General features: G+C 50.3%; 1 protein-coding gene across 1 annotated transcript; it reads left to right on the forward strand.

Annotated features, from left to right (window-relative positions):
- C41H10orf105 (chromosome 41 C10orf105 homolog) lies at positions 1-26,682 on the forward strand. Its single transcript, XM_032969107.2, has 3 exons — positions 1-591; positions 21,715-21,883; positions 24,954-26,682. Exons 2-3 carry the CDS (start codon positions 21,722-21,724, stop codon positions 25,329-25,331), a joined length of 540 nt encoding a protein of 179 aa, XP_032824998.1. The 5' UTR covers positions 1-591; positions 21,715-21,721; the 3' UTR covers positions 25,332-26,682.
- Positions 26,683-27,702: the final 1,020 nt, after the last annotated feature.

Here is a 27,702-nt window from a genome sequence, read left to right on the forward strand (position 1 = left end):
CAAGTCTTTTTTTTCCCTTGCCGAAGGTTCCATGCGGGACGCGTTCTGACCGGGGGCACCTAACCCAACCCGCACGTCTTCCCCACGCGCGTTCCGCTCTCCCCAGGCTCGCTCCCCCCCACCCCCATGGCATCCCCCCGAGGAATCGTAACTTGACTCTGCCGTAGTCGCGCGAAACGTTTGTGCCGCGTGCGGACTTCGTTCGCTGTCGGAGCAACGCCACGGAGAGACATCTTCAACGGAGGAGGAGGAAGAGGTTTACTTAGATTCTGTTGTCGCGCTGTTATTTATTTATTGAGCATTCGTCTTCCTCGCCGCCGCAAACTCCCCCAACACATCCCACTCCACGCGCTGGCCGCAGCCGCAAACCACCTACCGCTATCACCACCATCATCATCATCACCACTTCCAACATTAACGCAAACACCACGGCATCACCATCACTATCGTCGTCATCATCATCAACCACCGCCTCGACCACATCATCATCACCAGCATCTCATCACCGCCATCGTCTCTAGACCATCGCCCCTCCCCGTGCAGCTATCACGCCAAATCCAGAGACCGCTGACTTGTAAGAAGCGTGCGAAGGTAAGATCTTACTTCAATGTGTTCCTATCTCTCGCTATCTCCTTCTCTCATCTCGCTCTAATCCTCCTTCCTGCAGCATCCACTCCGGCACCCGTGCAGGTGCTTCTGTCAAATCCAACCGAGGCAGCATGGAGAAGGTCGCTTCTTCTCTGCTGCTGCACCCACTGCCTGGAGCCCCCCCCACCCTCTCCCCCCGCCGTTCATGTTTGCGATTCCCCTGCCCCTGTTCAAGTCGAGAATCAAAACGTTCAACTTCTCTTCTGCCTATTACTATCACTTTTTTCCGGGAAAAAAAGCAAACAAACCACCACTCTCGTCTCCCCCAGCTCTGACTGACCACACAAACTCCTCATCTTATACTTAGTCTCTGATTTTCACTCTCAGAGGCGGAGCGTACGGCTCGCATTCGGAAGGAATTCGGGTTCAAACGACGTCTCGTTGGGTTTTGACCAATCATCGCTCCCTCCGGGGGTCATCAAAATGAGTACCACTTTGTGGGGAGGTCAGCAGCCGCCGTGCGGAGAGACTCGCCCTCGCCATAGTAATGAGGACTTTCCACCACTCTTTCAGGGCGACAAACTGGATACGAACACCGATTTTTCTGCTCATTTGAGCAGGACATCATTTCGACTTTTATTTTCCGGGAATGTGTAAGTGAGATTTTTCCTCCGTATCCTCCTGTCTCCCTACCACCCTTTCCTCCTCCTCTTCGTAAAAAAATAAAATTCCCCGTTGCGTCTGTGACCTCCCTCCCTCCCTCTCGTCTTCTCCTCCTGCGCGACGTTCCCAGACGCGCTCGCGTCTCAGCGCTGCCGCGTCGATACCTCGGTGGTCTGTGCCTGGAAGGATGAAACAAATAATTCAGTTTCATTTGTATATTTATATCCTATACTTTGTATTCCCGTCGTGTGTTTTTGTTGTTGTTGATATCGTTTGTTATTGTCACGTTCTTACCCGCCCCCCCCCCCGCAAACTCGACATCTGTGCAAAAGAGCTTCATTCGTTTCCTCCTGCAGGATAAATAAATATTCTGATCCCGAGGCGTGCAACGTGTCGTCGCAACGCGATGCAGCCGCAGCAGCCGCAGCAGCAGCGGGCTTAGCGAGCACGTGGGAGGAAACCTGCGATTCGTGGAGCGAATTTGCAGGATACGCAGACCGCTTTGCTGGGTTGTTTCATTCTTTCACGATCGGATACCGGCGGATAATTCAAAGGCAAAAGCTTTCTTCGGACCGCCGAACACCAAATCGCAATCTCCATATATATGAAAGGCAAAGTTGTGAATGTGTGTCTGTTCAAAATGTTTAGCGTACTTCCCGACACGCAACAAACTTGAAATTTGCCATGTGGGTACTTTCCAGACTGTACACCACGCAAAAATTATAAAAATACACTTACTTTTTTTAGGGGGGGGGGAGCTCAATAATGCATATTTTTTTTGCACGGCAAGTGAGCTGTGACGTCAAATCTGTCACGTGACCCTCGCACGTGGAAGCGTAACGCATTGTAGTGTAGTGGTTAGCGCGCCGTTCTACGAACCCGGCGACCCGAGTTCGATTCCCGCTCACGGCCACCACCGGTGACGATTATTTTTACCCGTCCTGGGCCTCCCCTAGGTCGACTCAGCCTCAAACGAGTAACTGCTGTGGTGTGTGAAAATCGCCACTAGGGAGACAAAGGCGGCCGGGTGTGGTACTGGCCACCCACCCTCTCGTGTGCCGTGCCGGCCTTCATAGGTGCTTGCTAACAGCACTTGCCCCCTACAGGCTACATGGGGGATTTTGTCTTTATCCTGTGTGTGTGGGGGGCGGGGGGGACTGCGTAGCGATTCTCGCGCTGCGCTACGAACCCGGCGACCCGAGTTCGATTCCCGCTCGTGGCCACCACTGGTGACGATTATTTGAACCGGTCCTGGGTTACCCCCCTAGGTCGACTCAGCCTCAAACGAGTAACTTGTGGTGTGAACATCGCCACTGGGGAGACAAAGGCGGCCGGGCGTGGTGAATTAAGTCCCGGTCAAAGCCGGGTAGTAAAGCTAGTAGATATATATAATGATACAATCATAAAAAATGTCAAAGCTAAAGTCTTGCCCTGATCAAATGCGCATGACCAAATCACCCTGATACCAGAAGCTACGCTTTTTTGAGCCTGGTTAGTAGTGGGATGGGTAGGCCTAACCATCAGGGCTTGCCGGTTCTTGAAGGTTTGGGCTTCGAGGATTTTTCTGTTTGCGCGTAGTCACTTTAAGATGATTTCTTGTTCGTATTTTTGTTTGTTGCGGTTGCACCCGATTCAAGAGCCGAATGGCTCACAGGGCTATACCAAATAAATGAAAATGAAACAGATGGCAGTACAGCAACAGATTCTTGAATATATCTGTGCGGAGTTTTGAAAAATGACCACGCCCCCCCCCTTCATTTGCGTGCTGGGTTTCCTCTGTGTGCTCCGGTTTCCGCTCACGTAAACCAAATCTATAAATCCTTTTCAAAAAAGACGAATTGACCAAACATCCCATTGCAGCCGGTTCCTCGTGGATTTCACTAAAGTCACGTGGAATGCCCCGTTAGGGTCGCCACTTCTTTCCAACTTTAGACCAAACCTGGGACGCATTTCTCAGTCAAGTAGCAGGACTACCAGCGCCGTGCAGTGTCCTGCAACAAGAGTCCAAAGCATATAAGCGACAACGGATCTTGCTTGGCACAGATCAATTCCTGACGGGTCCGAACACAGACGTCACTGCCCGGTCAGTTGGGGACAAACCCCATAGAGGTGGCAAGCTCGATCATGTCAGATCTCAGAAGCTAAGCAGGCTAGAGCCTGATTATTCCTTGGATAGACGACCATGTGAAAAACAGGTGCTGTAGGCTGCTGCGGAGTGATGTCATTAGCAGGCAATAATGCATAAAATTGCATCGCTGTACCCTCATCTTATCGTGCTCCAGCATTTATGCCCCCTGCATTCAAAACACATAGTGACTAGCGCAGTGAATTATTGTCACATGATTCATATCAAAGCGATGTACATGTTACACACAAAGACCCCCCGTACAGCCTTAACAGACTGTTGGGGCAAGTGTTGTTAGCGAGCACCACGCCCCGGCCGCCTTTGTCTCCCGTGTGGCGATGTTTACACACCACTGCACCATATACTCTTTTTAGGCTGAGTCGACCTAAATGAGGCCCAGGGACCGCTTCAGATAATCGTTACTGGTGCTAGCCGTGAGAAGGGAATTGAACTGGGGTCGCCAAGTTCGTAGCGCAGCGCGCTAACTGCTACACCCCCCCCCCCCCACACACACACAGCCACACACAGACACACACACACATATACGTGCACACACGAGAAGAGAGAAATAAACCCACAACGATTTTCTTTTGGTGGAGGGAGGCGAATTTTGTTGAAAATGACTGCGGCCGCGGAGAGGACGTTACCGGCAAAGGTGAACGCTTTGGGGGGGGGGGGGCGGGAGGCCTTTGCGAGAGAAGGCCTTTGACCCTTCGTGAGTGCAGAGCAAATCTCCCAAAAGAGAAGGCTCAATCTGATGGGGCTAACTGCCCGGTCAAAAGGCCGCGCGGTGTATATGCCGACCCGGGCACAATCGGCTACCTGCATTTTAAATCCCCGTGCCTCGCCCTGTCTCTCTCCCTCGATCGCTCGCAACGGATTTAGAGGCCCGTGCCCCTCATCAAAATCACCCCGGATGCACCCGAATCTCGTCACGTGTAGGAAGCTAAGCGGTCGTTTTGAGCCTTGTTACTGGTCGAGATGGCAAATTCCGTGCGGTTGGCAATTCGTCGTCCTCTCGAGCTCCGAGGTGGCCGGGGAAAGAAGCGGAAGAGTGGCAACGGACTTTTGAATCTGTCTGTGCAGAGATGTCGAGTGTCAACCCCACCCCATTGCGTTGAATGTTGAGCGTGCTGGCGAGACTCTGTAATGCATCACGTTGGAGGCCGTTGCCTGTTGTACAGTGAGGGAAAAAAGTTTTTGATCCCCTGCTGATTTTGTACGTTTGCCCAATAACAAAGAAATGATCAGTGTATAATTTTAATGGTAGGTTTATTTGAACAGTGAGAGACAGAATAACAACAAAAAAATCCAGAAAAACGCATGTCAAAAATGTTATAAATTGATTTGCATTTTAACGAGGGAAATAAGTATTTGACCCCTCTCAATCAGAAAGATTTCTGGCTCCCAGGAGTCTTTTATACAGGTAACGAGCTGAGATTAGGATCACACTCTTAAAGGGAGTGCTCCTAATCTCAGCTTGTTACCTGTATAAAAGACACCTGTCCACAGAAGCAATCAATTAATCAGATTCCAAACTCTCCACCATGGCCAAGACCAACGAGCTCTCCAAGGATGTCAGGGACAAGATTGTAGACCTACACAAGGCTGGAATGGGCTACAAGACCATTGCCCAGCAGCTTGGTGAGAAGGTGACAAAAGTATGGTGCGATTATTCACAAATGGAAGAAACACAAAAGAAATGTCAATGTCCATAGGGCTGGGGCTCCATGCAAGATCTCACCTCGTGGAGTTGCAATGATCATGGGAACGGTGAGGAATCAGCCCAGAACTACACGGGAGGATTTTGTCAATGATCTCAAGGCAGCTGGGACCATTGTCACCAAGAAAACAATTGCTAACACTACGCCGTGAAGGACTGAAATCCTGCAGCGCCCGCAAGGTCCGCCTGCTCAAGAAAGCACATATACATGCCCGTCTGAAGTTTGCCAATGAACATCTGAATGATTCAGAGGACAACTGGGTGAAAGTGTTGTGGTCAGATGAGACCAAAATGGAGCTCTTTGGCATCAACTCAACTCGCTGTGTTTGGAGGAGGAGGAATGCTGCCTATGACCCCAAGAACACCATCCCTACCGTCAAACATGGAGGTGGAAACATTATGCTTTGGGGGTGTTTTTCTGCTAAGGGGACAGGACAACTTCACCGCATCAAAGGGACGATGGACGGGGCCATGTACCGTCAAATCTTGGGTGAGAACCTCCTTCCCTCAGCCAGGGCATTGAAAATGGGTCGTGGATGACTATTCCAGCATGACAATGACCCAAAACACACGGCCAAGGTAACAAAGGAGTGGCTCAAGAAGAAGCACATGAAGGTCCTGGAGTGGCCTAGCCAGTCTCCAGACCTTAATCCCATAGAAAATCTGTGGAGGGAGTTGAAGGTTCGAGTTGCCAAACGTCAGCCTCGAAACCTTAATGACTTGGAGAAGATCTGCAAAGAGGAGTGGGACAAAATCCCTCCTGCGATGTGTGCAAACCTGGTGGCCAACTACAAGAAACGTCTGACCTCTGTGATTGCCAACAAGGGTTTTGCCACCAAGTACTAAGTCATGTTTTGCAGAGGGGTCAGATACTTCTTTCCCTCATTAAAATGCAAATCAATTTATAACGTTTTTGACATGCGTTTTTACGGATTTTTTGTTGTTATTCTGTCTCTCACTGTTCAAATAAACCTACCATTAAAATGATAGACTGATCATTTCTTTGTCAGTGGGCAAACGTACAAAATCAGCAGGGGATCAAATACTTTTTTCCCTCACTTTATCCCCTGATTAGATAAGCACCCAATTCGTCCTCGTAATATATCTGCTTGTCTCTACACATACAAAACAATGGAAAGCATTCTATACTCGCTCTGTTGTCCTTGCCCCGCACCTCCTATGAGCACGTTTGGCTACGCACGGTTCTGAAGATGTTTGAACGTTCAAACATGGTTCGCTCTGCAAGACGCGATTTGGCCAAACGTCTTGAGGCGGGACGCTGCTGAGCAAGGAGATTAGAAACTCGGCGAGCCTGTCCTGGGTGAAGGGCATCAGCGACGAATTCGTGACCTTACGCCGTTGACGTTCGTCGTGTAAGTATTTATTTATCCCACACGTTATGCCTTTGGCCCTCTGTGTTTTCTGACTATACCACGGCACCTTGAAGCCTTGTTTACATTTAAAGGGATGGTTAAAGGGCAAATCTGCGTGCCTTTGTTATTGTAACGGACGAGGTTAGTTTGTATTTCAAGCTGAAATGAATCGTCATCGAATGCAGTCTTTATTTAAAGTCCAGTCGAGAGTTATTGAATCCTGAACAACTTTTGGCATAATAGCATTACGGCATTTCCTCATTCTGCTCTCCGCGATGTTTGGCCATCCGCGAATGGCATCTGGAACTCTGCACGATCGCATCGAAAGAGAGAAAAAAAATGATGAGATTAAGTGATGCGACAGAATGTGATCAGATAAAGTGATGGGAGATAAAGTTCCAAGATTAAGTGATGAGATAAAGTGATGGGAGATAAAGTAATGCGATAAAGTAATTCGATAAAGTGGTTATTTACGTATTTATTTAATGTAACTCATAAAAAGATAGCTTTCGCAGGCCAACATCGTTACCCGCGAAATGCGATTTTCATGAGCATCTCTGGAACGTATCCCTCACGAATAACGAGGGATTACTGTATATAACACACGATAAAAATAATAACAAGAGTAGGTAAGCTTAACAATGTACCAAACAATGCAAACAACAAACCTTAACATTACACTTAACGTACCACTGTGCATACGTGCCATGAGTCTCCTACATTGATTTCATGGGTCAGATCGCCGCGCGAGAAAACTGTGTCGTAAAAACCTCCTCCACCCGAAACAGCCAATTAATACGTTTGCCACGCGACGAGGAAGTGTGCACATTTAATTTTGCCCCTGTCGGGTGGAGGACGGTTCACTGAACAACTTTTGTACTCACGTATTGCAACACAAAAATCTATTACGAATAATAATAATACTGGCCGCGCAAAGCTTGCCCATTGGGAACTCCCACCTATAATACAAAGATGTTTGGCCAGTCGGGAAGAGAAGGTCAAACGAACGTCGAGAGTGGACTATAGAGCTCCCTCTAGCTGAGCCCCCCCCTCCTTCCACCAGCAGCGACACGAGAGAGCAATTGCGGGGCTGAACCTTTTCCTGTACACACACTTCAAGAACTTCACACCTGCCATTGGAAGACTCGATCTGTGCACGGCGGTTAAAACTTGAAACGATGCGAGGTATTTTCTAAAGCAACACCAACAACACCCCCCCCACCCACCGCCCACCGCAACTCTCTCCGTCCACCCAGCGGAATGAAACGGGGATCACCGCAGGCGCTTGACCGGGGCGTGGTCACTGCAAGCAGTCGACCTCCGTGTACGGCAGCGGCACGGGAGAGAGAGGACTGCGAGGAGGGAGGGAGAGTTCAAGTTTTCATTTCATTTCAAGTTTCATTTATTAGGTGTATAGCCCTGTGAGCCATGCGGCCCTTGAGTCGGGTGCAACAGCAAGAAACACAATAAGAGTTAAGGTGTGGATTAGTCAGTTTGTACCAAGGCACCCCGGTGGTGAGATGGTATTTGCCTCACCTGATAATGCAGGAGGTTGTGGGTTCAATCCCAACCCTGGTGCGCCTGCTGTATATTTGGAGTTTGCGTGTTGCTCTTCCCGTGGATTTGTCTCCGGGTCCTTTCGGGGTTATTTTTTTCCCCATCCACGTAGAGAAACACGTTGCTTCTCGTGTTTGGCTGCGGCTAGAAATGTCCACATGATGATGAGCCACTTTTGTTGAGCGATCGTTTGTGGCCAGATCGCTTCTGCAAAAGAGCTACATAGCTCAGCGAGCCCTTTACCTGGTCAAATAAAATAGTTTAGTGTGGCTGAAGCTGACGGCGTTGTCCTGCACAGTGAGCATAATAGACTCTTGTCCACCCGCGTTCTTGTCACGTGCACACCGCAGCCTCGGCCACGGACGTAGCCGAGGCTGCAGCGGCTGCTCCAGGTTGCACAGGGATCCCCGCCACCACCGCTAATTGAGCAGAGTCGCGTTTCATTTACGGGGCCGAAATTAACTTTCCTCATTAGGGTTGTGATGCAGCGGTTAATTTGAATTAACCTTTTCACGACGTGTCTTTCGCCCCCCCCCACCCACCCACCACCCACGACCCACTACCCCCCGACCTTCGATTGCTGCCACCAACAACGATCCATTCCACTCAACCCTACCCCCTCCGCCTCCACCTTTCCACTCTTACCGTCGCCAACGGCAGCAACGGGAACAACACACGCAGCCACGGGGGGTACAGCGACTGCTAAATGATTTTGTAAAGGTTACCTTTCAAATGTTAAATGACTCAAGGTAGCCTATTAATGCATTTAGATTCGCACACACACACACACATGCACACACGTGCACACACGTACATACAAAGACGAAGGTCCCCCGTATAGCCCTAGACTTTTGGGGCAAGTGCCGTTGGCGAGCAACCTTTGAAGGCAGAGCACGACACACGAGGGGGCGTGGCCAGCACCGTGTCAGGTCGCGTTTGTCTTCCCAGTGTTGATGTTTACACATCACGCCTGGTGCAGTACTTCAATTAAGGCTGTGTCTACCTAGGGGTGAGACAGGACCGGTTCGGATAATCACTTGCCACTGATGTTCATCGTGACCAGGAATCGAACCAGGTTCAAAGTATGTGAATCACTGCACCACCTATTCCTGTAACACACAGAGGCCCATATGTATATACACACAAGAAAGTCAAATATCCCTCGTTATAGCCTTTAAGAGACTGTTGGGGCAAGTGCTGTTAGCGAGCACCTATGAAGACCTGAACGGTAAACGAGGGGGGTGGGTGGCCAGCACTACGCCCGGCCGTCTTTGTCTCCCTAGTGGCGATGTTTATGCACCGTACCAGGCACTCATTTGAGGTTGAGTCGATCTAGAGGAGGCCCAGGACCGGTTCAGATAATCGTCACTTGTGTTGGCCTTGAGCGGGAATCGAACTCGGGTGGCCAAATGCGTAGAGCAGCACGCGAACCGCTACACCACCGCTCCCCTATACAGACACACACACACAGTTGTTCATGCAGGAATGCCACGCAGTTAGGTTTTCTGCCTAGAGCCACCGTTAATTAAGCACTTATACGGCTTCACAACTGGATCACGAAAACATAATTAACACTGGCAAATTATAATTGCACACTAACCACAGTTTAATTCCACCGCGTTTACTGTGTGTATGAGCGGTGAGTGGTTTAAAGGGGTGTGTGCGTACGGGGAGTGGTGGTGCAGTAGTTAACGCAATGTGCTGTGAACCCAGTTCTCCTGGGTTGGATTCCAGGCCACGGATAACGTCAACGGTGAAGCGGTGTCATAACTTGTCACGAGTCTCCCATGGGGTGGTCTCAGCCTTAAATGAATACCTGGTGCAGTGTGCAAGGATCGGAACTCAGCATTGGGGAGACAAAGATGGTCGGGTGTGATGGTGGCTATCCAACCTGCTTATACAACTTGAAAGTTTCTCACGAACAGCACTTGCTCCAATAGTCTCTGTGGCTACTGACATTTGCATTTCATGCATGAGGCTGCATTAGTGCGTGTGGAGTGGGTTCACTGAGAGACACACACTAACTCAGGAGGCAACACTCTAATACATGCACCACAACGGGATAGCTACATAAACCGGGTCAGGACAGTCGGCACACTGCCTGACCCACTATGCCGAGCACGAACACCGAAGACCCAGGGGAAGACGTGGCACGGTGGACTCCATTCCAGCAGACAGCCCAGACCCAGCCTCGGGACCTTCCTCTTACGCCCCCCAGTGTGGCCTGGCTCCGCCCTCGGCCACGCCCCCTCCTGGAACCTACCACGTGTCCATTCTGTCACCTTTGGCCAACATCCTTACCCTGGCCTATCACGTGCCCTTGCCAGCCAACTGGACTGTTATGTCCTCAGATGCCCCCTTGCTGTCAGCCACCAGAACTACGCCCCCTAGAGACCCGTTCCATGACAGTGCATGCCCTACTGGCAGAGAGGGCTACTACACTCCCAGTTTCCCTCTTTATCAGTAACTGGCGCTAGGTGCCATAGTGACCCATTCTATGTCACTACATCACCCCCCCCCCCCCCCATTATAAAACTCAGCCGACCCGGCTGACCTCCATACCTCAAATAACAGGACAATCTACCTCCAACAACACATTTCAATAATAACAATAAAAACAATTACAACCATCGACAAGAACAATAGTACACTTATAGAAGAAGATTTGAAAAAAAATGTCCGCGAACATACAATAATCAACCCAACCCCCAGAATATGTACACCACCCAACACCCATCAGGGTGTCACAACCCACGAGCACAGGAAGGACCCAGTTCAACCGGTAACACAATCCGGCTCGTGTTTGCGACCCCCAACAAACGGCATTGGGATAAATAGGACGCTGGAGGTGGTTTATTTAAATTAGACAAATTTCAACGGGTCCTCATCACCAGACCTCCATGTGAGGCAGGAGCGGTTCCCCCAGGGGTCCCATGAACGACTTGAAGATGGCATAATGGGCGCGGCCCCTCCAAGGAAGAATGAAAAGCAGGAGGAGAAGGAGTGGATGCTGGCTACTCCGCTCTCCTCGGCTGGCTTCCGGTTGGGTCAACTGGTGGTTCCGCGGATGTTACATGCCGGGATACTGTGGACTCAGAGGAGTGGAGGTCGGTAGGGTGGAAGATGATGCTGTCGTGGAGGATTTCCCCTGATCGGCGCGGCATCCCCTAGAGATGTGACCCGGCAGGCCGCACTTAAAACAGATGATGGGAGCACTCCTTGGACGAAGAAGAGTCCCACCCCGTTGGTCTCGCTCCCCTCGCCGATCTGCATCGGCTTTCCCGCGAGAATCAACGTTGACCGATGCACAGACTTGGGGGGACTTTGTGCCTCCAGGCGCCTCCTTTTTCCCAAAAAGTACTGCACAAGCAGCTACTCCAACTCGTCGCCGCAAGTTAAAGTGTGCTTGAATGCATCGCGCAACTTTGAGTCATGATAAGTCACTCTATTCCGTGACGGGCAGGAAAACATTCAATTCTTGGACCAGCGTCAACATGTGCTCGAGCACCAAAGAGTCCAACCCTGCTTGATTCATCTTGGGGTAGGCAGCTTACGCCAGCGACATCAACGTGCTGTGGAAGGCGAGGGGCGTCTTGGTCTCCCCCCGTCTTCGCATTGCAAATTTCTGCTGCATATTGGATGGCGGGTCAAAGATAGCCGTCATCTGGTCGAAGTCGTGTGGCAGCATCACTGTCTTTCGGCGGGATGACGTAAAATGCCGCCAAGGTGTTGTCATCCAAGGTGGTTGGGAGCGCCCGTAGCGCCTCCACATCGGTCCATCCGGCCAGTTTGCAGGTGGTGGTAAAACGCTGCTGAAATGCCACCCAATCACCCCCTGCGGCAATAAATTATCTCACAAACGGCAGCTGCTTCTTAAGGGATGGCACTTCCCCGCGCAACTTTTGCAGGAGATCCAATTTGGCGGGAGTCATTCCGCACCCAGCCAGCAAGATGGCGGCCGCCCGCGTGGGCTGGAGCTCCCCCGGTTCTCTCACACTTGTCAGCCAACAGTGGCGGGGCTGTCCAGACGTGGCTCTTGCACTCCGGCATCTTCCTCCGGCTCCTCCATGTCGAACTCCACCACCAACGCTGCCTGCTGCGGATAACAGGTCCGCGAGTCGGGTGCTGCGCATCCGGCGTGCTCGTCTCGACGACGGTAGCGCGGAGACGTCGGTTTCCTCCTGCTGTTCCGCTGGGAGAGCCGCTGCAGGAAAACTATCTAGGGTCGCAGTCCCCGGGGCTGTCTGGGGAATCACTTCCCCGCTGTCTTCCTCGTCCGAAGACACGATGGCAAAAAGTTTCTCTCTCGTGAGCATCGCACACCACTAGAAGTTTCTGCTAATTATTTTAAGCACTTCTAACACCAGATGTAGTGGGTTCACTGAGAGACACACACTAACTCAGGAGGCAACACGTTTATTCTATTTACCAGAATGGGATAACTACATAAAACTGGGTCAGGACAGTCGGCACACTGCCTGACCTACTATGCCGAGCATGAAGACCGAAGACCCAGGGGAAGACATAACACCGAGGACTCCAATCCAGCAGACAGCCCCAATCCAGCCTCGGGACCTCCCTTTTATGCCCCCCAGCATGGCCTGGCTCCACCCTCGGCCACGCCCCCTTCTGGAACCTCCTAGAAGGTTCTGGGCCATACCCCACGTGTCCCTTCTGTCACCTTTGACCCATATCCTTACCCTGGCCATTCACGTGCCCTTGCCAGCCCTACTGGGCTGCTACATCCTCAGATGCCCCCTCTCTGCCAGCCACCAGCACTATGCCCCGTAGGGATTCGTTCCGTGACATTGCATGCCCTACTGCCAGAGAGGGCTACTACACTCCCAGTTCCCCTTTCTATCAGTAACTGACGTTAGGCGCCATAGTGACCCCTTCTATGTCACTACACATGCATACACACACTCAACAATAACAAAAGGCAAACAAGATAAAGATCCCCCATATAGCCTTGAACAGACTGCTGGGGCGAGTGCTGTCAACAGGCACTTATTAGGGCTGGCATGGTACATGAGGGCGTGGGTGACCACCACGCCCCGGCCGCCTTTGTCTCCCCAGTGCTGATGTTTATACACACCGCTCCAGACACTGTTCAAACATTCGTCGCTGCGCACTTACGCAGACACGTGGGCACGGACGCACAGATATGCGCTTCGCAAGTGGACGCCAAAATATGTTCTGCCGGCATCGTGGTCCAACAATTTTTTTTAAACAAAAATTACTTTAACAAATTATTCAGTAAACATAGTAATCATCGCGCCCCACTAACAAAAAATTGGCAAGACCTTCCTAAAAAAAGAGCCGTGAGATTCAGTAAAACTTTCCTGGGTTAACAAGCGTCAATAATAATAATAACAACGATCGAGTGCATGCAAGAGACACATTCACGCAAACTCTCTCACACACACGCGCGTACACACAGCTCCACGCTGAACCCTGACCCCTTCTGTTCACACAACACGGATTCTTGGCGGCCGGCGGGGCATCAAATTAAATTCCCATCACACGCGGACACACACCGAAAGATAAAGTTCCCCCGTATAACTTTAACAAACTTTGGGGGCATGTGCTGCGAGCGTGCACTTTCAGAGGCCGCAACAGCACACGAGGGGGGAGGGGGGGTGCGTGACGTGCACCACGCCCGGCCGCCTTTGTCTCCCCAGTTGCGATAATTACGCATCGCATCAGGTACTCATTTCAGGCTGAGTCTACCTAGGGGTGGTCCAGGAATGGTTCAGATAATGGTCACTGGCGTTGGCCGTGAGCGGGAATCGAATTCGGCTCGCCGGGTTCGTGGCGCAGGTATCTCCCACGGACACACACAACAAATAACCTTAACAGACTGTTGGGGCAAGGGCTGTTAGTGAGCACCTATGAAGGCCGGCACGGACGGATGGAAAGGCGGGAGTGCGAACCACTGCTGGGACACTTGAAAAGTCAAACCACTTTTCAAAATCATCGTAATTTTCCGTGCTGCCATTACACACTTAAAACAAAATAGCAATACAAAATTTAGGACCATTAATCCGCTCATGATTAACTGACAAATTAGTTGTTTTGAATTTCGACAAACGAGATGCTTTGTGATACATTTTAATAAGTGATGAAGAGGAGCTTTTGACAAATTGCTAAAGTTTTTGTAAAAAAAATGTTTTAATGCGGCCGCTCATAAATCACGTGCAGTGTCGCCCAAAAGAACGGCGTTTGACATTCCGAGCTGAAACACTTCGGGGCCAATGTCCAGAGACGGTGGCTGTACGCGACGCAAATTAACCGCTGATAGGATACAGGCGCAGGCCTACAATGGCTCGCTCATGCCACCGCCGGCGGAAGTGGGCCTCCACTCCAGAGTGAACTCTGGGTAGAGACCCGCTCTCAGGGGGTAATTTAATTCCACACATTGCACGCTGGCGCCCTCTGGATTGGCGGTCCAAGACGCGAGCCGTTACTCAACTAAACTAAGAAACTTTTTGTTGTTGTTGGGGCCCACTGAGCTATTTTTCATAAGCTACCTGGCCACAAATGATAGCTCAACGAGGTGGCTTATCGCGTGGGAATTTACCGCGGCCATGGCACGCTTCTGCCACGGCACGCTTCTGCGTGCCTTGGCCGCGAATTAAATGACGCATTTCCATTATTAAGAATATAATGGCCACGTTTGAGTTGCTAATTGCTCACAGTGTCACGGTTTGCTCTCCCATGGCATCGAATCAACTGTTTTTTCCATCCCAGATGGCTTTAAAAGTCTAATGAATCGTGAAGTGGCCCAGGTGGCACTGTGGCTCATCAGGTTCCAGGTTGGAGAAACCTGAGGCAACGCTGCTGGGGATCCTGGGTTCGAATCTGAATTTCAGCCGCCTTTGGTCCAAGTGGTTTCTTGACTTCTCCTTTTGGTTATTATCCGTTGAAATGAAGTTGACGATGATGATGGCTCCTCAAGTGTAGTGATTAGATGGCCGCAGCCTGGTGACTAATAACGACGCAATAAACCCCAGTTATAATAATCTTGATTTGAGGCTTTCGTGATTGCAGAAATCCATACTCTTTGGTTCTTTCGGTAAAGTCACGTAGGTAGAAAATATAATAAATCACGACGATTCGGGCGCAACACAAGCGTCCATCATCAGGTGGGAAAGCGTGGTCTGCTGCTGAGGCAGACTTATGATAAGTTTGGGCTTTGCACTCAATATAGCAACATTCCAGCTCCGAATTGAATGAAAAACAGAAATTGACCAACACGCGATAAAACAGGTCTCAGTTGCAGGGTGTGTGTGTGTGTGTAAGTGCTGCCTCTTAATAAGAGAAAACTAGCTGTGATATCTCCTTCAGCGGGCCGCTGTTCTCGGCCACGGGGTGATGATGGTGGGTCGCTGTGCTGAGTTCCACGTGGCCTGCGTCATCCGATGGCATGACGCGGCCCGGCACGATAGGAAAAATAAATTGGGACGAAAGGGGGGGGGGGGAAAGAGAAAAAGAGATTTAAAAAAATAATGCTTCCGCCTCTCTGATGTTGGGGGCAGCCTTTCCAGGGCTCCGTCTCCGGGGAAACCAGCACAAGCCGGCACAGTGGAGAGAGAAAAAAACACCCACTGAACAAAAAGAACAGGGAATTTATAATTTCATTTAAAAGAACCCGCCTCAGGGAGGGTTGGTTCGGTAGACGTTCATGGTTAAGTTCGTAGTTTTTTGTTTTATTATATTTTTATTAATTTGAACCTATCTACGTGACTTTACCGAAAAACCCTGAGAAGATCATGGCTAAGGTTAGTGAAATGGCTAGCACGACTGATTTCGTTGGTAAGCTTGTTAGGGTCAGATTAAGGTGTAGTACTGGTGGCTAGTTGGTTAATAATTTAGATGCCAAATGCACGCGGTTGGTTGGCCCGATATCACTTGGGGAAGGTGACACTATTGTCTGTTGGCTGATTGGTTAGAATTATAGACAGTGGGAGAGGAGTGATTGTGTCTGATTGGCTAGTTGGTTAGCATTATGGTCAGTGGAGAGCTAGTGCTAGTATGTGGATGGTTAATTAGCTGGGTCGCGGTGTTGGGCTCACATTAAATTTGGTCTTGGCATAACACTGCAAAAATTCCAGCTCTAAAAATAAACAAATACATGAGTAAAAATATCGCATTGATTGCCATGCAGCAGCAGGTATTTATCTACAGCAGGGATGCATTGGAGAGTGCATCCCTTCGCTTATAGTGCGTGGGTACCATGGAATGGCTCTCGGAAGTAGGTCTACGATATCTCCTTGCACAGGCCGTTCTCTACCATTGGGCAACGAAGCTGCCTCGCGAGAGTTCCCGACGAGCCACTTCGAGCTCAAGTGACGCGAACGTCGATAGCGCGATGGGAATATACAACGGGAGGAAAGACCATGATGATCTTTAGAACTTTGTATTTAAAGCTTTCGTGACTGCAGGGATTCATATTATTGGTTCTTTCGGTAAAGCCACGTAGAAGGGAAACAGGGAAAGAACCAAGAATATGATCTTGAGAACGTTTACAGCTGCACTGCCTTTGGTGACACTGCAGCAGCGACGTCTTCTTCTCCTCGCAGGGTTCGCGCCGCCGTGGGTGGATTTAATTTGGCAGCGTTCCAACAGCAGCAGCAACAACAACAAATATACTCTCATGGCAAGGAAAAACAAAATGGTACAACATAGATGCCATTGTTACCTCTAGGGGAGGTAACAATGGCTATTGGTGGGGGGAGGGTGACGAGTGGCGACGTTCAGCACGCTGGACATGCGATCCGGAGGGGAGTGGGGGGGGGGCAGGTGACAGGCTCGATTCTATCTCCAGGCGCGGCAGTTTGAGAAACAATGAGGACGTTTCTGAAATGTCCATCGCCTCTGTCCGCCCCGGCACCCCCTGAATGGGTGACGCGGCAGTGAGTCATTCGGCAGCTCCCCTGATGCCCCCCCCCCATCGACTCTCCCTACCCCCCCCCACCACTTCGTGTGTGGGAGCCCCACGGGAGAGGGATGACTGAGAGGTGGGAGGGAGGCAGGGGGAGGAGGGGAGGCGAGGCCAGTGTCTCCTCGGTGGCTGAACTTTTTGTGTTCAGTTTGTCGTCCTTACCGCGCACCTCCGATCAGCACGGAGTTCAACAGCCTACAGACTCAGCACTACGTCGTGTGGTGGAGGGTCACGTGTGGATGCACCCAACTCTTCCATGACATTCTGATCAGCGTGGAAGAGTAGACCAAGGTTGTAACCCATCGCGAGCTCACTCTGGTGAAGGCCCTCCCGCCAGCAGGGAAATGCAGGGCTGCACCTTTATCTCTTCTTTAATGACCAATTTACCAACATTGGTACCTCCTGCTACGGGTTACGAGCAATGATTTTCTTGTCCGGCACGAGAGAAATGTGTAATCGATCGCTATTCAAGCAGTCGTTTTCCATGAACGTAGAATCACTCATATTCTTGGTTCTTTCGGCAAAGTCATGCGAAGCTGTGGTTTTCACACCTGATAATGAATGCTTGTGTTGCAATCAAAACGTCGTGAGGATTTTATTGTTTAATTTTTTATTATTTTATTATTTCCCTTCTACGTGACTTTACCGAAAGAACCAATAATAACACATTCCTGCGGAGGGAGCTGGTAGGAACGTTGGGTTGCTCGGTCAATGGCCAGGGTCAACGGCGGCACCACGTGGTGTATTCCGCAAATATGCCCGACAGTGAGGGCGGGCACAAGTCGGCGTGAGTAGGTGAAACGTTGAGTTTTATAAGGGCACCACGGGGTGACCAGCCCCTCCCCAACTCAGCCCCACCCCTCCCACCCCCCACCCAGGTAGCCCCACCCTCCCCACCCAGCCCCTCCCCACCCTCCCCACCCAGCCCCTCCCCACCTTCCCCTCCCTACCCAACCCCACCCTCCCCACCCAGCCCCTCCCCACCCTCCCCTCTCCACCCAGCCCCACCCCTCCCATTTTTGGATGCACGACGGACGGACGGACACAATAATCCCCTGTGGGCTGGTGTAACCAGGAGGTTCCTACCAGTATGAATCCCTGCAGTCACGAAAGCTTTAAATCGAAGAATAGAATCACTTGTTTTCATCTTCTTGGTTCTTTCGGTAAAGTCACGTAGAATGGAAAAAAAAAAAAAAAATAAGATTCTCACGACGTTTCGGCCACAAAACAAGTAGCCTTCTTCAGGTGAATAAACAGGACTGTCCAGAAGACAGCGCTCGAGTGAACATTGTCAACCCTGGACCGCGTCTTTTTAAGCTGTGTGGGCGGAATTAACATATGAATTGGCATGTTACCCAGCACCACCACCACCGGATCGGGGGAGGGTGGCGGCGGGTACACAGAAAAAAGGAAAGAAAAAAGGAATAGGATAGGTGCGCTGCTCTGTCCTGTATTGCGTTAATAACTATGCTATAAACTGGACTACTATACAATATAATATTATACCTTCCGATCTAAACTACATGGTATAATATCATATCCATAGACAAAAAAATCCACCTTTGAATTATACAATGCGTTACTCTACACTGCCCTATACTTTAGACTATAAAATATTAGACTTGTAACTTTATATTGTCTTATTTTATCAACCCCACTATATGCCACACTGCTGTATATTCACTAAACAATTACGATACTATAAATTGCCATATGAATTGTGTTAAACATTACGAAATCACTTGTTTGTTTTGCCCAAATAATTTTACGTAAAAAACAACCCACATTGAATTGACTCAAGTGGTCAGAACCTGCTGTGGTCAAGCCATAGGCAATGTTTTGGCTGGATTGTGGCCTGAGGCCACCTGTCCACAAACACCGTATGTGTATGCATGGTCAACTTCTTTTGCACCGTACATAACCAACCGTACTGATCGTCAACTATGTGAGTAGCAGGGGCTTGCCACGGCATACATTTCACAATACTACAACGATGTAAGATTGCACATCAAATTTCCCTAAACTTTCCAAGTGGATTTAATTAATTTTATGGTCGTGTGTGCGTGCGTAGGCTCTGACGTCCGTCCATAGGGAGTGGTGGCGTAGCAGTGGTTAGCGCGCTGCGCTACGAACCCGGCTACCGGAGTTCGATTCCCGCTCACGGCCAACACCAGTGACGATTATCTGACCCGGTCCCGGGCCTCCCCTAGGTCGACTCCTCCACTGCAAATAAGTTACTGGTGTGATGTGTAAACATCGCCACTGGGGAGACAAAGGCGGTCGGGCGTGGTGCTGTCCACTCACCCTCTCGTGTGCCATTCCGGCCTCCAAAGTTGCTCGCTAACAGCACTTGCCCCTTACAGTCTGTTTAGGTTATATGGGGGATCTTTGTCTATTTACCGTCAGTCCAGCTTGAATAAATGTGACACCAGAAACAGTTCTTCATCTGCAATTCATTCGATCTAAGCCTGCTACGAGTCTTTGTATATACATATATATTTACGATTCTTTGGGTCTTTCGGTAAATTCACGTTGATAGGTTCAAAGAAAATAAGAAAATCCACGACGTTTCAACCGCTTGCGTTGCGATCTAAACGTCGTAGTTTTTGTTGTTATATTTTGTTATTTTCCTTGAAAGACCCAAAGAATATGAATTCCTGCAGTCACGAAAGCGTTAAGTCACATATTTTCTAATTGGATTTCCTTTAATTTACATTTCCGACACGTGGTGCTTTCCAACGAGCGAGCAAACTGGCGCGCGCGTCCTTCATTCACCGAGCTCGTCGTCGGCGTTTGACCAGGGTTGGCTGAAGCTTTCGTCAACGTGAACATGACACGGGGGGGGGGGGTGACAGACAAGAGGAGGCGGAGGAGAGTAGGAATGTGGGCGGGCAGGGTGTGTGGGGGGGGACGTATGGGAGGGCTATGTATGTTGAACTTCTTTCGCACCACACGTAGCCAACCAGAGCTGCGCTGAATCTTGGCTAAGTTGGTGGTGGTGGTTGTGGTTGGGGGGGGAATTTCACGCAGGCAACAAGGCGCGCGTCTTGGTGACACTGGGCTCCGTGGGTCTCAGACGTGAGCCGCGGGTTGAATTGGCTCACTCAGGAATTGGGGGGGGGGGGGGGGGTGCCACGTTCTATGGAAGTCTGCCTCGTTTCCCACCCCCACCACCCCTGCTCCACCCCGCCGTGAGCTCCAGGTGGTGCCGGGCAGGGCCGCGGCTGATTAGAGGGAATCGTTCCGAGGCATGGAGCACGGGGAATGTCGCGGGCGTTCCTCCTCCTCCTCTCCGCATTGCGATCGACAGCGCGCGTTTTGACGTGCCTTGCTTTCAGGGACGCTAATAATAAATTGGCACATCAACTTACGAAAATTACTGCGCCGTATAAATGCCATGCCATCATTTATTTAAAAATGTTTTTACAAAAGCATACATTTGTTCGTATGGTTATCAGATATTTACGTCGACGTGTATTAGCTTGAGTTTATGTTCTTGCAAAAAAAAACATATTTCGTAATGAAATTTGTCACGCTAATGAACAAACGAACAAGTTGAACGGGCAACGATAATCACGATACTTGGCAAAACGGAGGACGCGTTTGTCGTAATCTTATATCACACGACGTATCGCGGCAAAACCGAATATGTAACATTTAACAAGTAATCAATTCGTAAATTACATTTTCTTCTTAAGTTCACGGCACACGCATCAAATTGTGCGTCCATCAGGTGATTATTTACGTTTCATGCAATGACGTTTATTATTAATAAGAGTCGCACTCCGCCGAACATTGGGTTGGTCATGGGTGGCGTTTGACCATACTTCACCATGCTGGCGGCATCTTGCGTTTTTGGCGAAGGGGAGATGTGGACTTAGGGCCGGGATCCGTTATCACTCGCCACTGATGTTAGCCGTGGCCTAGACCCGAACTCAGACGGCCAGTTGCACGGCAAAATGCGCCATCCATCTCTCCGTGACACTTTCTCGTCTCCTGCATCCTTCTAAAAACGTCAAGGTTGCTTATCCCCCATTGCTGCCATGAAAATGCCAGCGTCATCCGCACGCATCTTGCATGCGCAGGCCGCAAGCGCCGATGTTGCAATTGCTTTGACAGCGCCCTGCTCTCTGACCCATGAAGCAACTGCGCGCATTACCGCTGCCTTCACACGTGTATATTTTAATTAAAGCTGACCTCTCCGATCTTCTAAAGCGGTTTGCGTCGTGCATCAAAGGCCGGCACCGCTAAAGAAATTCGTCTTGTAGCCCCCTTCTTACAAGTCCCACGATATTTCTGCTCCGAGGGCAATCCGCAGATGATGAATCAATGCTTCCACAGTTTGGCGATAATTATAAAAAGGAAGGCGTGGAATGATAGTGATGTTGACGACAACAGTGATATTGTTGGATAATGATTATGTTAATACATGTTCTTGATTGTTGAAGGTGATGATCATGATGACATTGATTTTGGTGACGATTGTGTTGTTGATAATGTTTATTTTTGAAAATGAGTGATGATTATTTGGTTGATGGTGATGATTTGTATGACGGTGTTAATGATGTTGATAATCTTGTTGATGATGACGCTGATGCTGTTGATACTACTAATAATGATGCTGATATTGATAAAGTTGAAGATGATGATTGCCACGTCGCTGTTAATAATGATGTTGCTGCTGCTGCTGATAATGCTGCTGACACATTCACCTTCACTGCCATCTGTGACGAAATTTCAGTGCCATCATGAACGCCACAAGCCTGGCAGGTCTCGTCCAATCGGATTCTCCGGTCAGTTTGGCGACGCCCACGAGTGCGGGCGATCAGCCAATCCAGGCGAACCCAATGCCCATCATCATCGCCATCGTCTGCATATTCCTTCTCATCGCCACCTTTGTCATCTTCATGGTAACTATTTCTCAATTTCACAATGTTTCGGTATTAATGCTTTCCAGACTCAGGATACAAATGTTTGTGCATTCGTTCCGTCCATCTGTCTCTCTGTCTGTCCATTTTTTTTCTGTCCTTCCGTCACGGACGATGTCTTTCTGTCTGTAACGAACTCCAATTAGCACGGTTGGCTACGCACGGCGCGAAATAAGTTCAACATGCACACCTACAGGACGATCCAATATGAACAAAACTTTACAATAAAGTTGTTGTAGCTCTTAGAGACTTACCGGCCACATCGACCGGCAGTTTTCCCAAAACGCGGCCATAAAAAAAAACAAAATGTTGTAGGATTTGCCTTGTCACCCAAGGTGATGATGTCATAATACACCACTCACAAGGACAATGCGCCCTCTCCAACAGAGCTCCGTTATCTCGTCGCGGCCTATGGACAACACTAGCACCTGTGCACTTGGCGCAATCACTTCCGTTACTATCGCTAACGACACACTTCCCAGGTGCAAAAGTTATTGGAAAAGATTTTCGAAAGCCGTGCATATGGCATGATTTTTCTTCCTTATTTTAGTTTTGTTATTTCAGTGGCGCTATCGGCATCGTGTCGGCGGCCGCTCGAAACTCTGGCAGTGAGCAGTGCACAACCCCAGTGTTAGAAAATCATCCACAGGCCCACAGACGTTCACAGACATCCATGGCCTTACATAAACTTAAGTAGGCAAAAACAGGCTTGCTAGAGACCTATAGACTGACATACTAATAGACTTAAGTAGAAACCTGTAGAATTAATTACGACCCGTAGACTTACATAAACGCATATATCTATATAGCCGTACATATTCCGTACGTTTACGTGCTCATATACTTGCGTAGAAACCTTACACAGAAACAAACAGGCTTACATAGAGGCCCGTAGACGTATATAGAAACCCATGAAGTTATTTAGACACCTATAGGCAACACAAAAGCCTATTGACTTTTCTTCCTTAGTGACCCATCAACTTACTTAGACTCGTGAAGACTCATCGAACTTGCATAGTCCAGAAGTCTAATGTTCAAGGGAGGCCTGAGTTTAAATGAGTACAGCATGGTTTGAACACAAGGGCAGGGCAGTTTATGTCGTGGAACCGCTGGCTACGACTGTACGTTGTCAAACAGATTTTTTTTGCTGCAATAATGGAATGTTTTTTTTGCTCACACTCTCTTGCCAACAAAAAAAAAACCGTGTGTGGATCCTTTCATTGAAACTGGAATCAGGCCCAGTGACTTCATTCTTTCCCTAATTTTTCCCAAACAAATTTCCACTCCACCAAGAAGAGTATAACTAACATTGGGGCATACGTCTAGTCGTCCCACATTTAGTGGATGGCTTATTGTACAGAGCGGGTTGGAGCATAGGCGCAGGGGTGAGGTCTTTGTGCTATTCGGGAGCCGTGATCATATTGGTCCACGGCAAACATCGTGGACCGGTTCAGGTCGCTCAGCCCCACGCCCCTCCCCCCACCCATCACGGGACCTTCGCCAACCCGAACTGGACCAGCGTGGTAACGAATGGTACAACACCGCCCCTACGACCGACACAGCGTAGGGGAAGGCCTTCACCCAGCAGTGGATCGACGCGGTGCTTTCAACCGGCGTACTAACAGAAACATTTATAATGGATTTAAGTTCTCGGCACAGTAAGGGACATTGCTCCGGGCAGCAATTTTTTTTCGTATTTCTCCGTCAGCAGGGCAGCGTTCACGATTCATCTGGCGAGTGTTTTGCATTTGGGCTTACGAGCCCCTCCAAAGGGTGGGGCTCTCATATTCACATGTATATATATAATTCATTAATGGGACCTAGTCCGAACGCGCGCTGAAAACGGACGGCACGTGCTGCGTCTCTCCCCCAACCCCATTCTACACACGTGAAGGATCGAAGTGGGTCTCTCCGGCGCAGTCCGCGTATGTTTTGTGTTTGGCGTCGAGGCTTTTGTTTTTGTTTTCTTTAAACCCGAGCCTCCCCCGTCTTTTCCATTACCCCCAGATAATGTCCACCGCCTCTCCTCCTTTTAAGGGGGGGGAGGGGGGGGGAAACCAGGGATGGGTCATCACCCACCGCCACCCCACACAACCACCCTCCCAAATAAATAAATAAAAGTTGCTTTAATCAACTTCGTTCTCAGCCGGTGTGGGCAGACTCACGGAACCAGTCGACTCTCACCGTTGTGAATCTCCCGCCACCAAGTGGCCTCCCCGCCGACTATTCACCAGGGTGCTCAAAGCTCCCGACCTCACGAGGCAGACCCACGATCCACCTCCCCACGGTTGACGAGGTCGCCCACTCACGGTTGATTTTTGGGTCAGGGTCGCCGCGCGGGTAGAACGTTTGTGTCGTGCACCCTCCTCCGCCCGACACGGTCGATGAATAAAGTTGTCACTTGATGGACAAACGTCGCCGATGTGTTACTGCTGCAGCAGTAACAGCAGCAGCAGCAGAAGCGCCACCGTTGTGTTGGGTAGCGAACCACACACACATTTAACAATATAGTATCAGCCAATTAACCCCATCAAGTGGCTGTGTTAGATGGAGGAGGGTTTACAACACACGTTTCATTGATGCGACCTGACGACCCAAACATCAATCATGAATCCTATTGGTGGCAAAAGCCTAGGTGGGAAATCATTCGTTTAAATTCAGTAGTTACACGCTAAACATACCTTATGCTAACCGTCACGTGTGACATAACACAAAGGCTAAGATCCTCCGAACAGCCTCAGCAGACTGTTGGGGCAAGTGCTGCTAGCGAGAACCTTAATTGCTTTCTTTCGTACGGCTGATGATGTAGATGCAGAGCAACAAACTACAATTTCACACTCGCGTGGTCAAGCCCGGACAGCCGCGCCAGGAGGCAGCCGAAGTAGCTGTATAATCGCTGGCATGTCGACTGCACGTATTCGCGGATCGGGCATTCACTTCGTTGCACGTTGTCTCCAGTCTATTCTGGGTGACCACAGTCGCACACCTGCCTGAGTGACTTGTGCGTTGGCGGCCAGCACGCAGCTCACCCTGCGCCCGTTGCCTTCGCCAGGCGCTGTGCCAGCCGTCCGTGCTGGCCGAGTCGAGCCACGTGGGCTCGTCGGGGCGATGCCGCGCCCCCCGCGGCTGCTCGGGCACCGCGGGGCCGGGCTGCGCGCCCATGCCCTGCGAGCCCGGGGACGCCAGCGAGCCGCAGCTCACCGTGTGGAAGCGCCTCGGCTCCCTGCGAGCGTCCGTGGCCGGCAGTTTCCGCCGGGTTCGTGTGCGCACCGCCGCCAACCACGGCGCCGCCGCTCACGGGGCCACCGCCGCCCACGGGGCCACCACCGCCCACGGCGCAGCCGCCGCCCATGGAGTGACCCGCGCCCCCAACGCGTCCACCGTCAAGGAGCCGCTGGATTTCACGATGAAAGAACTGGCCACGCTTTAAAAAATAAAAAATAAACGGGGTCCCGCCCGCGAGCGATCGCGCGCAACTGGGTTGCGCGCGCAACTGATCGCTCAAGTGTTGGCCCCGCTTGGCAGGAAGGACTGGAGAGATTGATGTGATTGGTGGTGGTGGTTGTTGGTTTGCTGGTGGCTTGGTTGATGGGGGCACAACGGAGCAGCTGTTGCGAGTGCCACATGTCGTCATGCGTAGAACGTGCATCTGACTTTGGTTTTCAGGGGCGGTGCTAAGGAAGGAAAGCAAAAGTGTGGGGCCCCAGGAAACTCAAGGGGCTCCGGTTTCATGTACGGAATTATTGGTGCGTTAAATATCATCTCAATTCAAAACGCAATAAAAGTAAGAAGCTAATTACGTTTTCATGAAAAAAAGCCCAATTCATCTCTCTCTCTCTCATCTCTATATGTGTTATGTCATCTCACTCACATCTATATCCCGTGCGATCCATCGCACTGCGATTTTATGCATTGAAAGGGAGGGCTCCTGTTATTATTTATGCTTTGGGGTTCCCAGTGGGCCTGCACCCTCCCCGGTTGTGGTAGTCGGGGCTTAATTTCTCACGTCGTATTTTCCACCGTCGGGGCTGGGACGGGGGGGGGGCATTTTCTGGAGCTCAGCCCCGGACAGTTCCGGCTTAAATTAATACCTGTGGTCAACCAAGTTCATAATATCTGCCAGCCAGGATGTCTTCACGATCACGTGCTCTTGACCCACAGACTCCGGCATGTCCTTTCAATGCCGTTACCGATCTCTCTCCGTTCAAGTCGTGGTATGCGCTGCACGAGCCTGATGATTGTTAAACGTTTCGTGTGTGATTTCGAAAAAAAATAGGGGAGACATATTGTGTGTGTGTGTGTGTGTCCAGTGTTAGGGGAGCGGTAGTGCAATGGTTAGCTCACCACCGAAGTTCAAATCCCACACACGTCCAATAACAGCTGCGAATATCTGAACCGGTCCTGGACTTCCCCTTCCTCACTGGGGAGACAAAGGTGGTCGGGCGTGGTGTTCGCCACTTGCCCCCTCGTATGCCGTGCCGGGCTTCAAAGGTGCTCGCTAACAGCACTTTAAGGGCCATCCATTCAGTACGTATGCATGGAGGTGGGAGGGGGTTAACCCAAATGCGTTCGCTTGCGTATGGGGGAGGGGGTCTACTGACAATGTAAGTACGCATAGGAAACGGGGGGGGGGGTGAAGCCTCGATAATAATTTGTCTACATTGGCCTTCAAATGAGTTAGATAGTCCGGCGATGGACTATCTGTTTGCTTAAACACGTTCATATTATTAATCCTTGATCGTTTCTGCGTGGATTAAATATCGTCCGTTCTATAGGATTCGGGGGGGGGGGGGGTGCGTCAAGCGTGCATACGCAGGTGGGTGGGGGGGGGGTGTAAAAAGTCCGCCTGCGTACAGGGAGGAGGGGAGGGATCAAGTTTGACAGCAGATTTTTGCGTACGTGCTAAATGGATGGACTCTTACCCCAACAGTTCTGTTGGGGGTATATGTGTCCGTGTGCTCCGTTATGCAGTCATTATTCAGATTAGCTTGAATATGTCACATGACACACACGCACACACACACACAAAGAGCTGCCTTAATTTGAATTGGCGTCAATACATCACATCATACCAGACGCGCGTATGAAATGCAATGAGACTGGCAGATTGAGAGGTGAGAGTCGAGGTGTGATGGGGGTGTTTTTTTTTGTTGCAGATTATATTTATGCCAAACAGATCTGTTTTAAAATCGTGCATTGCCCTTTTTTCAGATATGTGCGCAACGATGCGTGGATTATTCGTTCAACATCGGTTCTTAGGCCGAAGAAAGGGGCAAAAAGCGCGAGTAGAAGAATCGACGTTTTTTCGTTCGATTTCTATTTGTTTCATTTGGAAAAGGATCAGCCAAATCGAGGCCGCGGCCATTCAGACGTAGGTGTCAACGAGAATCGATTCTTTGGAGCCGAAATCGCGGTCCACAAAACCGTGGCAATTTAAATCGAGGCCAATGCAATTGTCTGGCCTTGAAGCGCCACTGCCAAAGCCTCCACCAAGACGGGAGCTTTAAGGGCAGGGGGCAGGGGGCAGGGGGCAGGGCCCACCCGGGCAGGGCCCACCCCACCCCCCTCCCCCCAGCTGGCGGTTCCATTGGCCTACTCTTCCGCGCCAACCCGACGTCGCGGGAAGGGCCCACACTTTGCCCCGCCGCACGCGAACTGCCGCTCGAATCAACTGTGGTGGAGGTGGTGGTGGTGGAAGTGGGCCCCGTCATATGCGGCCGCGTGGCCATAGGCAGGCGGATTTAATTAATGTTGCCTGCCACCTCGGGAGATCACGAGAGCATCGCAAAAAGTGACACCCA

The sequence above is a fragment of the Petromyzon marinus genome, chromosome 41 (genome assembly GCF_048934315.1).
Source record: "Petromyzon marinus isolate PM22_M1 ecotype Great Lakes invasive population chromosome 41, UKy_Petmar_22M1.pri1.0, whole genome shotgun sequence".
Lineage (NCBI taxonomy): Eukaryota > Metazoa > Chordata > Hyperoartia > Petromyzontiformes > Petromyzontidae > Petromyzon > Petromyzon marinus.